We start from the raw sequence: 11,812 nt of genomic DNA on the forward strand, positions 1-11,812 counted from the left end.
GCGGAGCCGTCGCGTTGGATGGGCGGGGCCGCGTCGTGGCCGGAAGCGGAAGTGCTGTGCAGGTGCCACCATGGCGGCCCCGGGGGCGGCGGACGGGGGAGGCTCCGGAGACTCCGCGGGGCCCGCGACGGGTGAGGGGGCACGGGCGGGGGCGGCCGGGGGGCAGCGGGGCCCGGGCAGGGCCGGGGGAGCCTGCGGGGCGGGGAATCCGGCTGGGGGTGCGGGGGGCGCTGGGGGGCTGCGGGGTGAGGGGGGCTCTGGGGGGAAGGGGCAGAGCAGGGGGGCCGGGGGGATCTGGGGGGTCCGGGGGATCCCGGGGATCTGGGGGTGCTCTGGGGGGCTGGGGGCGGTTTTGGGGAGTCCGGGGGGCGGGGGTGTCAGGGGGGTGAGGGGGGCTGGGGGCGTTTTCGGGGGTCCCCGGGATCTGGGGGTGTTGGGGGGTTTGAAGGATCTGGGGGTCTGGGGGCGGTTTTGGGGGGTCCGGGTGATCTGGGGGTATTGGGGGGGTTTGGGGGCGCTCTGGGGGTCTGGGGGCGGTTTTGGGGGGCGTGGGGCAGACGTGGCAGAGGGGTCATGGTTGGGCGGGGCTTTGGGGCAGATCCGGGGGGCTGTGAGGGGTGGGGGGGGACCCCAGGTGACCCCCGTGTCCCGGTGGGTGAAGTTCCCATCCTGTAGCGCCTGGGGGGGCTCCGGGGGGCTCAGCCTGGTGTCCCCCCGCCCCTCAGTGTCCCCTCAGTGTCCCCACAGTGTGAAGCTCCTATCCTGGGGTGCCTGGGAGGGATCAGGGGAGGTTTAGCCCGGTGTCCCCCTGTCCCTCAGTGACAGCCCGGTGTCCCCGCAGTGTCCCTGTGTGTGAAGTGCACCAGCCTGGGCGTGCCTGGAGGGGATCAGGGAGGCTCAGGGGGGTCTCAGCCCGGTGTCCCCACCCCTCAGTGGCCCGTCCCTGTCCCTGCAGTGTCCCTGTGTGTGAAATGCGCCAGCCTGGGCGTGCCTGGGGGGGATCAGGGGGTCTCAGCCCGGTGTCCCCCTGTCCCTCAGTGACAGCCAGGTGTCCCTTCAGTATCCTGGTGTGTTAAGTGCGCCATCCTGGGCGTGCTGGGGAGGCTCAGCCTGGTGTCCCCACCCCTCAGTGACCCGTCCCTGTCCCTGCAGTGTCCCGGTGTGTGAAATGCGCCAGCCTGGGCGTGCTGGGGGATCTTAGCGGGGGTTTAGCCCGGTGTCCCCACCCCTCAGTGACAGCCAGGTGTCCCTGCAGTGTCCCTGTGTGTGAAGTGCACCAGCCTGGGCGTGCTGGGGGGGCTCAGGGTGTCTCAGCTTGGTGTCCCCACCCCTCAGTGACCCATCCCTGTCCCTTTAGTGTCCCTGTGTGTGGAGTGCGCCAGCCTGGGCGTGCCTGGAGGGGATCAGGGGGTCTCAGGGGTCTCAGGGTGTCTCAGCTGGGTGTCCCCACCCCTCAGTGACCCATCCCTGTCCCCACAGTGTCCCTGTGTGGGAAGTGCACCAGTCTGAGTGTGCCTGGAGGGGATCAGGGGGGTCTCAGGGTGTCTCAGCTGGGTGTCCCCACCCTCAGTGGCGTGTCCCTGTCCCTGCAGTGTCCCTGTGTGTGAAGTACGCCAGCCTGGGCGTGCTGAGGGGTCTCAGGGTGTCTCAGCCCGGTGTCCCCACCCCTCAGTAACCTGTCCCTGTCCCCGCAGTGTCCCGGAAGGTGAAGTGCGCCAGCCTGGGCGTGCTGAGGGGTCTCAGGGTGTCTCAGCTCAGTGTCCCCACCCTCAGTGGCCCGTCCCTGTCCCCACAGTGTCCCTGTGTGCGAAGTACACCAGCCTGGGCGTGCTGAGGTGTCTCAGGGGGGCTCAGGGGGTCTCAGGGTGTCTCAGCCCGGTGTCCCCAGCCCTCAGTGGCCCGTCCCTGTCCCCGCAGTGTCCCGGAAGGTGAAGTACGCCAGCCTGGGTGTGCTGGGGGGGCTCAGGGGGGCTCAGGGGGTCTCAGGGTGTCTCAGCCCGGTGTCCCCAGCCCTCAGTGGCCCGTCCCTGTCCCCGCAGTGTCCCGGAAGGTGAAGTACGCCAGCCTGGGTGTGCTGGGGGGGCTCAGGGGGGCTCAGGGGGTCTCAGGGTGTCTCAGCTGGGTGTCCCCACCCCTCAGTGACCCGTCCCTGTCCCCACAGTGTCCCGGAAGGTGAAGTACGCCAGCCTGGGCGTGCTGGTGCTGCAGAACGCGTCGCTGGTGCTCAGCATCCGCTACGTGCGCACCCTGCCCGGGGAGAGGTTCCTGCCCACCACGGCCGTGGTGATGGCCGAGGCCATGAAGGGCAGCGCCTGCCTGCTGCTGCTGCTCATCCAGCACAGGGGTGAGAGGGGACATGGGGACAATGGGGACACTGGGGACAGTGGGGACAATGGGGACAGTGGGGCTGTGCCTGCTGCTGCTGCTGATCCAGCACAGGGGTGAGCATGAGGGGACAGTGGGGACACTGGGGACACTGGGGACATTGGGGACACTGGGGACAGTGGGGACACTGGGACATTGGGGCTGTCCCTGCTGCTGCTGCTGATCCAGCACCGGGGTGAGCATGAGGGGACATGGGGACATTGGGGACAGTGGGGACATTGGGGACATGGGGACACTGGGGACACTGGGGCTGTGCCTGCTGCTGCTGATCCAGCACCGGGGTAAGCATGAGGGGACACTGGGGACAGTGGGGACACTGGGGACATGGGGGCTGTGCCTGCTGCTGCTGCTCATCCAGCACCGGGGTGAGCTGGGGACATTGGGGACACTGGGGACACTGGGGACAATGGGGACACTGGAGACACTGGGGACACTGGGGACACTGGGGGCAGTGGGGACATTGGCTCTGTGCCTGCTGCTGCTGCTGATCCAGCACAGGGGTGAGAGGGGACATTGGAGACAGCAGGGACATTGGGGACATGGGCTCTGTGCCTGCTGCTGCTGCTCATCCAGCACAGGGGTAGGGACACTGGGAACATGGGGACATTGGTGACAGCAGGGACACTGGGGGACACTGGGGGACATGGTGACACAGGGGACATTGGGGACACTGGGGGACACTGAGGACATGGTGACACTGGGGGACACTGGGGACATTGGGGACAGCAGGTACACTGGGGGACACTGGAGGACACTGGGGTCATGGTGACACAGGGGACAGTGGCGACATTGGGGCACACTGGGAACATTGGGGACACTGGGGACATTGGGGGACACTGGGGACATGGTGACACTGGGGACATTGGAGGGATGCGGTGACGAGTGGCAGGGACCCGGGGGACACGAGGGGACACGGGGGGGGTGGCAGGGACAGAGTGGCCGTGGCCACGTCCCCGTGCTGAGCCCTGTCCCCGCAGGCAGCGTCCGGCAGACGGCGGTGACGCTGCACGAGGCCGTGGTGGGACAGTTTGGGGACACGCTGCGCCTGGCTGTCCCCTCCCTCATCTACACCCTGCAGAACAACCTGCAGTACGTGGCCATCTCCAACCTGCCCGCCGCCACCTTCCAGGTGTGACACGGGGACACCACCAGGGGGAGGTGGCACCTGGGGACAGCTGGGACACGGGGACAGGTGGCACCTGGGAGGAGGTGGCACTTGAGGGGAGGTGGCACTTGAGGGGAGGTGGCACACAGAGGGAGGTGGCACTTGAGGGGAGGTGGTACTCAGGGGAAGGTGGCACCTGGGAGGAGGTGGCACTCAGGGGGAGGTGGCACATGGGGACAGCTGGCACACAGGGAGGTGATGAGCTTAGGGACCTTGGTGACTGTCACTGTGTCCCTGTGGCCGTGTTATTGTGACAGCCACAGTGCGCTTGTCACCGTGTCCCTGTGACAGTCCCCATGTCCCCATGACAGTTATGGTGTCCTTGTGACAGTCACAGTGTCCCTGCCCTTGTGACAGTCACTGTGTCCATGTGACAGCCAGGGTGTCCTTGTCCTTGTGCTCCTGTGACAATCACAGTGCACTTGTCACCATGTCCCTGTGACAGTCCCCATGTCCCTGTGACAGTTACGGTGTCCCTGTGACAATTATGGTGTCCCTGCCTTGTGACAGTCCCCACGTCCCTGTGACAGTTATGGTGTCCCTGTGACAGTCACAGTGTCCCTGCCCTTGTGACAGTCCCCGTGTCCCTGTGACAGCCAGGGTGTCCCTGTCCTTGTGCTCCTGTGACAATCACAGTGTCCTTGTCCCCATGTCCCTGTGACAGTTATGGTGTCCCTGTGACAGTCACTGTGTCCCTGTGACAGTCACCGTGTCCCTGTGACAGTTATGGTGTCCCTGTGACAGTCACAGTGTCCCTGCCCTTGTGACAGTCCCCGTGTCCCTGTGACAGTCACTGTGTCCCTGTGACATTCCCCATGTCCCTGTGACAGTCACCGTGTCCCTGTGACAGTTATGGTGTCCTTGTGACAGTCACTGTGTCCCTGTGACATTCCCCATGTCCCTGTGACAGTCACCGTGTCCCTGTGACAGTTATGGTGTCCTTGTGACAGTCACTGTGTCCCTGTGACATTCCCCATGTCCCTGTGACAGTCACGGTGTCCCTGTGACAGTCACAGTGTTTCTGTCCTCGTGTTCCTGTGACAGTGACCGTGTCCTTGTCCCTGTGTCCCTGTGACAGTCACGGTGTCCCTGTGCCTGTGTCCATCTGACAGCCACGGTGTCCTTGTCCTTGTGCCCTTGTGACAGTCACCCTGTCCTTGTCCCCATCTCCCTGTGACAGTTATGGCGTCCCTATGACAGCCATGGTGTCCCTGTCATCGTGTCCCTGTGGCAGTCACAGTGTCCCTGTGACACTCATGGTGTCCCTGTGACAGTCACCACCTCCTTGTCCCCGTGTCCCTGTGACAGTCACAATGTCCCCATCCTCATGTCCCTGTGACAGTCACCATGTCCTTGTCCCCATCTCCCTGTGACAGCCATGGTGTCCCTGTCATCGTGTCCCTGTGGCAGTCCCCATGTCCCTGTGGCAGTCACCACCTCCTTGTCCCCGTGTCCCTGTGACAGTCACAGTGTCCCTGTCCTTGTGTCCTTGTGACAGTCACCCTGTCCTTGTCCCCATCTCCCTGTGACAGTTACGGCGTCCCTGTGATGCTCATGGTGTCCCTGTCCCCGTGTCCTTGTGACAGTCACAGTGTCCCTGTCCTTGTGCCCTTGTGACAGTCACCATGTCCTTGTCCCCAAGTCCCTGTGACAGTCATGGTGTCCCTGTGCCCATGTCCCTGTGACAGTCACCCTGTCCCTGTCCTTATGCCCTTGTGACAATGTCCAGGGTCCCTGTCCCTGATGTCCCTGCTGGTGACAGTGTCTGTGTCCCCCAGGTGACCCTGTCCTCAGGTGTTCTTGTCCCCCACGTGTCACTGTGTCCCCATCCCACAGGTGACCCTGTCCCTGCTGTCACCAGCTGTCCCTATCTCCCAGGTGACCCTGTCCCTGTCCCAGGTGACTGGGTCCCTGCTGTCCCTGCAGGTGGCTTTGTCCCTGTCCCAGGTGACTGTCCCCATGTCCCTGTCCCTGCTGTCCCACAGGTGACCGTGTCCCCAGGTGACTGTCCCCATGTCCCTGTCCCTGCTGTCCTCAGGTGACGTACCAGCTGAAGATCCTGTCCCTGTCCCCACATGTCCCTGTCCCCAGGTAGCTGAGCCTGTCCCTGTCCCCGCTGTCCCCAGCTGACCCTGTCCCCATCCCCGCAGGTGACGTACCAGCTGAAGATCCTGTCCCTGTCCCCACTGACTGTCCCTGTCCCCCGACCCTGTCCTCATGTCCCTGTCCCCATTGCTGTCCCCGCAGGTGACGTACCAGCTGAAGATGCTGTCCCTGTCCCCACTGTCCCCACTGTCCGTCCCCCTTGCTGTCCCTGCTGTCCCCACTGACAGTCCCCCTTGCTGTCCCCTGTCCCCGCCGGTGAGGTACCAGCTGAAGATCCTGTCCCCATGCTGTCCCCACTGACTGTCCCTGTCCCCATTGCTGTCCGCACTGACTGTCCCCCAGCTGAGATGCTGTCCCTGTCCCAGCTGACGCTGTCCCCATGTCCCTGTCCCCATTGCTGTCCCCGCAGGTGACGTACCAGCTGAAGATCCTGTCCTTGCTGTCCCCAGCTGTCCCTGTCCCTGCTGTCCCTAGCTGACCCTGTCCCTGTCCCCATTGCTGTCCCCGCAGGTGACCCTGTCCCTGTCCCCACTGACTGTCCCTGTCCCTGCTGTCCCCAGCTGTCCCTGTCCCTGCTGTCCCTAGCTGACCCTGTCCCTGCTGTCCCCAGCTGACCCTGTCCCTGTCCCCACTGACTGTCCCTGTCCCCATTGCTGTCCCCGCAGGTGACGTACCAGCTGAAGATCCCGTCCCCAGCTGACCCTGTCCCTGTCCCCCCATCCCCGCAGGTGACGTACCAGCTGAAGATCCTGTCCCTGTCCCCACTGACAGTCCCCATGACCCTGTCCCCATGTCCCTGTCCCCACAGGTGACGTACCAGCTGAAGATCCTGTCCCCACTGTCCCCACTGACCCTGTCCCCATGTCCCTGTCCCCCTGTCCCCGCAGGTGACGTACCAGCTGAAGATCCTGTCCCTGTCCCCACTGACTGTCCCCATGACCCTGTCCCCATGTCCCTGTCCCCACAGGTGACGTACCAGCTGAAGGTGCTGTCCCTGTCCCCACTGACTGTCCCCATGTCCCTGTCCCCCTGTCCCCACAGGTGACGTACCAGCTGAAGATCCTGACCACGGCGCTGTTCTCGGTGCTGCTGCTGGGCACGGCGCTGTCGCGGCTGCAGTGGCTGTCGCTGGCGCTGCTGTTCGCGGGGGTGGCGCTGGTGCAGGCGGAGCAGGCCCGGGCCGTGCCGGCCGCGGGGGCGCTGCCGCCGTCCGCGGGCCCCGAGGGGCCGCCCCAGAGCTACGCCGTGGGGCTGGCGGCCGTGGCCGCCTCCTGCCTGTCCTCGGGCTTCGCCGGCGTCTACTTCGAGCGGCTGCTGAAGCGCTCGGGCGGCTCCATCTGGCTGCGCAACGTGCAGCTGGGCGCCGTGGGCACGGCCGTGGGGCTGGGCGCCATGCTGGCCGCCGAGGGCCCCGCCGTGGCCGCGCTCGGCTTCTTCTACGGCTACAACGGCGCCGTGTGGGCCGTGGTGGTGAACCAGGCGGCCGGGGGGCTGCTGGTGGCCGTGGTGGTGCGCTACGCCGACAACATCCTCAAGGGCTTCGCCACGGCGCTCTCCATCCTGGCCTCCACGGCCGCCTCGGCGCACCTGTTCGGCTTCCGGCCGCGCGCGCCCTTCCTGGCCGGCACCGCCATGGTGCTCGCCGCCGTGGTGCTCTACGGGCGGCCCCGCGGCCAGGCCGCCGCCCGCGGGCAGGACCCCGGCAAGTCAGTGGGGCCCTAGGGAGGGACGGACACGGGGACGCCGCGGGGACGGAGGGAGGGACGGGACGGACGGGGCCGCGAGCGGGGCGGGGAGACCCAGGTGAGGGGTGCGCAGGTGAGGGTGCCGAGGTGAGGGGTGAGCAGGTGAGGGGTGAGCAGGTGAGGGTGCCAAGGTGAGGAGGGGACCCAGGTGAGGGGTGCGCAGGTGAGGGTGCCCAGGTGAGGGGTGAGAAGGTGAGGGGTGAGAAGGTGAGGGGTGAGAAGGTGAGGGTGCCAAGGTGAGGAGGGGACCCAGGTGAGGGGTGAGTAGGTGACAGTGCCCAGGTGAGGGGTGAGCAGGTGAGGGTGCCAAGGTGAGGGGCAGCAAGTGAGGGCTCAGCAGGTGGCAGGATCTCATTAGGGCTCATTAGGGCTCATTAGTATGGTGGAGGAGCTTGGGGGTCCTCAGGGGTCAGCAGGTGAGGGGCAACAGGTGAGGGGAGCCAGGTGAGGGGCAGCAGGTGGCAGGGCCTCATTAGAGCTCATTAGGGCTCATTAAGGCTACTTAGGCTCATTAGCCTCATGAGAGTTCATTAGAGCTCGTTGGGCTCATTAGAACTTGTTGGGCTCATTAGGGCTCATTTGTATGGTGGAGGAGCTTGGGGGTTCTCAGGGATCAACAGGTGAGGGGACACAGGTGGCAAGGCCTCATTAGAGCTCGTTAAGATTCATTAGAGTTCATTAGAGCTCATTAGACTCATTAATCTTGTTAGTATGGTAGAGGAGCTTGGGAGTCCTCAGGGGTCAGCAGGTGAGGGGCAGCAGGTGGCAGGGCCTCATTAGGCTCATTAGAGCTCATTAAGGCTCGTTAACCTCATTAGGCTCGTTAGGATGATGGAGGGGCTGGGGGGTCCCCAGGGTCAGCAGGGGGGACCCCGGTGTTGGCCTTGTTTGAATGGTGGGGACTCGTTAAGGCTCATTAAGGACCTGCAGAGGCTCATTAGGGGATGGGGAGCTCATTAAGGCTCATTAGGGACCTGCAGAGGCTCGTTAGGGGATGGGGAGTTCGTTAATGCTCATTAATTGTTGGGGGCTCATTAAGGCTCATTGGGTGCTGGGGGATGCTGGGGTGGAGATTAATGAGGTCAGAGGTTAATGAGGTCAGCAGGGTTAATGAGATCAGAAGTTAATGAGGTTAATGAGGTCAGCAGGGTTAATGAGGTCAGCAGGGTTAACGAGGTTAATGAGGTCAGTAGGAATAATGAGGTTAATGAAGGATCTCTGGGTTAATGAGGTCATCGGGGTTAACGAGATCAGAGGTTAATGAGGTTAATGAAGGAGCTCTGGGTTCATGAGGTCAGCGGGGTTAACGAGATCAGAGGTTAATGAGGTCAGCGGGGTTAACGAGGTCAGAGGTTAATGAGGTTAATGAAGGAGCTCTGGGTTAATGAGGTCTCCGGGGTTAATGAGATCAGAGGTTAATGAAGGAGCTCTGGGTTAATGAGGTCTCCGGGGTTAATGAGATCAGAGGTTAATGAAGGAGCTCTGGGTTAATGAGGTCAGTGGGGTTAATGAGATCAGAGGTTAATGAAGGGTTAATGAGGGGCTCATTGGGACCCCGCCCCCCGGCCGGTGGGGGAGGGGCCGGATGTACAGATTTTGTAGGGGGGAGGGGCCGGGCGCGTTTTTAACGAGCTTTGGGGCTAATAAAGGAGGATTTGGTTAAAGCGCGTGTGGGGGGGCACTAACACACTAACCCGGGGGGCTGGGAGCCATAGGGGACAGCATGGGATCCATAGGGGATGGATGGGATCCATAGGGGCAGGATGGGATCCATGGGGGATGGATGGGATCCATGGGGGACGGATGGGATCCATGGGGGACTGCCTGGGATCCATGGGGGACAAATGGGATCCATGGGGGATGGATGGGATCCATGGGGGACAAATGGGATCCATAGGGGACTGCCTGGGACCTATGGGATCCATGGGGGATGGACGGGATCCATGGGGGCGGGATGGGAGCCATAGGGGACGGATGGGATCCATAGGGGACTGCCTGGGATCCATGGGGGCGGGATGGGATCCATGGGGGACAAATGGGATCCATGGGGGACAAATGGGATCCATGGGGGACAAATGGGATCCATGGGGGACGGATGGGATCCATAGGGGACAAATGGGATCCATGGGGGCCAGATGGGATCCATAGGGGACAAATGGGATCCATGGGGGACAGATGGGATCCATAGGGGACAAATGGGATCCATAGGGGCGGGATGGGATCCACAGGGGACTGCCCGGGACCTATGGGATCCATAGGGGCCAAATGGGATCCATAGGGGCGGGATGGGATCCATAGGGGGCAAATGGGATCCATGGGGGCCGGATGGGATCCATAGGGGACTGCCCGGGACCTATGGGATCCATAGGGGCGGGATGGGATCCATGGGGGCCGGATGGGATCCATAGGGGCCAAATGGGATCCATGGGGGCTGCATGGGATCCATAGGGGACAGCCCGGGACCAATGGGATGCATAGGGGACTGCCCAGGGCGGGATGGGATCCATAGGGGCCAAATGGGATCCATGGGGGCCAAATGGGATCCATAGGGGCTGCATGGGATCCATATGGGACTGCCCGGGACCGATGGGATCCATAGGGGCCAAATGGGATCCACAGGGAACCCCCTGCACCGTGTGAGATCCATAGGAACTGCCCAGGGCCCTATAGAATCCATAAGGGACCCTCCCCCCCGGGCCATATAGGATCCATAGGGACCTGCCTGGGACCATACAGGATCCATAGGGGGAGCCCCCAGGGCTGTATGGGATCTATAGGGACCCTCCCCAGATCCCACAGGACCCCCCAGGGATCCATAGTGATCTCCTGGGGCCATACAGGATCCATAGGGAGCCCCTGGACCATGTACGATCCATAGGAACTGCCCAGGGCCCTATAGAATCCATAAGGGACCCTCTCCCCTGGGCCACATAGGATCCATAGGGGATCCCCCCAGGGCCGTATGGGATCCCCAGAGCTCTCCCAGCCCCCTCTGGAGCTCCCCAGGCCCTATAGGATCCATAGGGGATCCCCCCAGGGCCATATGGGATCCCACAGAGCTCTCCCAGCCCCCTCTGGAGCTCCCCGGGCCCTATAGGATCCATAGGGGACCCCCCCCCAGGGCCGTATGGGATCCCCCAGGGCTCTCCCAGCCCCTGCAGCCCCCTATGGAGCTCCCCGGGCCCTATAGGATCCATAGGGGACCCCCCCAGGGCCGTATGGGATCCCCCAGGGCTCTCCCAGCCCCCTCTGGAGCTCCCCGGGCCCTATAGGATCCATAGGGGACCCCCCCAGGGCCATATGGGATCCCACAGAGCTCTCCCAGCCCCCTCTGGAGCTCCCCGGGCCCTATAGGATCCATAGGGGACCCCCCCAGGGCCATATGGGATCCCCAGAGCTCTCCCAGCCCCCTATGGAGCTCCCCGGGCCCTATAGGATCCATAGGGGACCCCCCCAGGGCCATATGGGATCCCACAGAGCTCTCCCAGCCCCCTATGGAGCTCCCCGGGCCCTATAGGATCCATAGGGCCTCTCAGGGTCTCTCTCTCTTGCAGGTCTCCCAGCAAGGCCAAGGGCACCTGACGGCACTGAGCGACCCCGGGCCCTATAGAGCGACCCCCCGGGCCCTATAGAGGCTGCCTGGGGCCCTATGGGGCGCTATAGGATCCATATGGACCCTCTATAGGGCCCTGTGCCCCCCCGGGACCCCTCAGTCCCTACAGCTGCCATATGGACCTTCCCCATCATGGGGGCTATAGGGACAGCTCCCCCCAGTCCCTATAGAGGCCATATGGACCCTTCCCCCCATCCCTATAGGGGCCATATGGACCCTTCCCCCCATCCCTATAGGGGCCATATGGACCCTCCCCCCCGTCCCTATAGAGGCCATATGGACCCTCCCCCCCAATCCCTATAGAGGCCATATGGACCCTCCCCCCCAATCCCTATAGAGGCCATATGGACCCTCCCCCCCCGTCCCTATAGGGGCCATATGGACCCTTCACCCCCATCCCTATAGGGGCCATATGGACCCTCCCTAGTCCCTATAGGGGCCATATGGACCCTTCTCCCCAGTCCCTATAGGGGCCATATGGACCCTTCTCCCCAGTCCCTATAGGGGCCATATGGACCCTTCTCCCCAGTTCCTATAGGGGCCATATGGACCCTCCCTAGTCCCTATAGGGGCCATATGGACCTTCCCCAGTCCCTATAGGAGGACTCAATTACACTCCTGGTCCCCATAGGAGCCCTATGGCCATGCCCCCCTCCCAGAGCCTATATGGGACCCCCCCAGGTCCCTATAGGGGCATAGGGCCCCCCCCGCGCGGGTTTGAGGTGAATTAAGAGGATTTTGGTCAAACCTTGGCTCCGCGCCATCGCCAGGGGGCGCCACCCCCACGACGCGTCCGCG

The 11,812-nt window shown here is 63.5% G+C and overlaps 1 protein-coding gene and 1 long non-coding RNA gene across 51 annotated transcripts; both read left to right on the forward strand.

Annotated features, from left to right (window-relative positions):
* Window positions 1-30: 30 nt before the first annotated feature.
* SLC35A2 (solute carrier family 35 member A2) lies at window positions 31-9,065 on the forward strand. 50 transcript variants are annotated; one of them, XR_011677583.1, is made up of 7 exons: window positions 31-131; window positions 2,162-2,344; window positions 3,363-3,514; window positions 6,698-8,532; window positions 8,578-8,604; window positions 8,667-8,728; window positions 8,816-9,065. XR_011677583.1 is itself a non-coding variant. In XM_071419496.1 (4 exons), the coding sequence occupies exons 1-4, from the start codon at window positions 71-73 to the stop codon at window positions 7,376-7,378; spliced, it is 1,077 nt and encodes a 358-aa protein (XP_071275597.1). In that variant the 5' UTR covers window positions 31-70; the 3' UTR covers window positions 7,379-9,065. The 50 variants fall into 50 exon arrangements, 1 of the variants encoding a protein (XP_071275597.1); XR_011677590.1 differs by having other exon boundaries at window positions 8,869-9,065; XR_011677587.1 differs by lacking the exon at window positions 8,578-8,604 and adding an exon at window positions 8,605-8,632 and having other exon boundaries at window positions 8,695-8,728.
* Window positions 9,066-9,181: 116 nt separating this feature from the next.
* LOC139586245 (uncharacterized) lies at window positions 9,182-11,761 on the forward strand. Its single transcript, XR_011677594.1, has 2 exons — window positions 9,182-11,542; window positions 11,575-11,761. It is a non-coding gene; the product is annotated as an uncharacterized lncRNA (long non-coding RNA).
* Window positions 11,762-11,812: the final 51 nt, after the last annotated feature.

Source organism: Agelaius tricolor, unplaced genomic scaffold (assembly GCF_023055355.1).
Source record: "Agelaius tricolor isolate 1412-34295 unplaced genomic scaffold, bAgeTri1.0.p SCAF_109, whole genome shotgun sequence".
Classification (NCBI taxonomy): Eukaryota; Metazoa; Chordata; class Aves; order Passeriformes; family Icteridae; genus Agelaius; species Agelaius tricolor.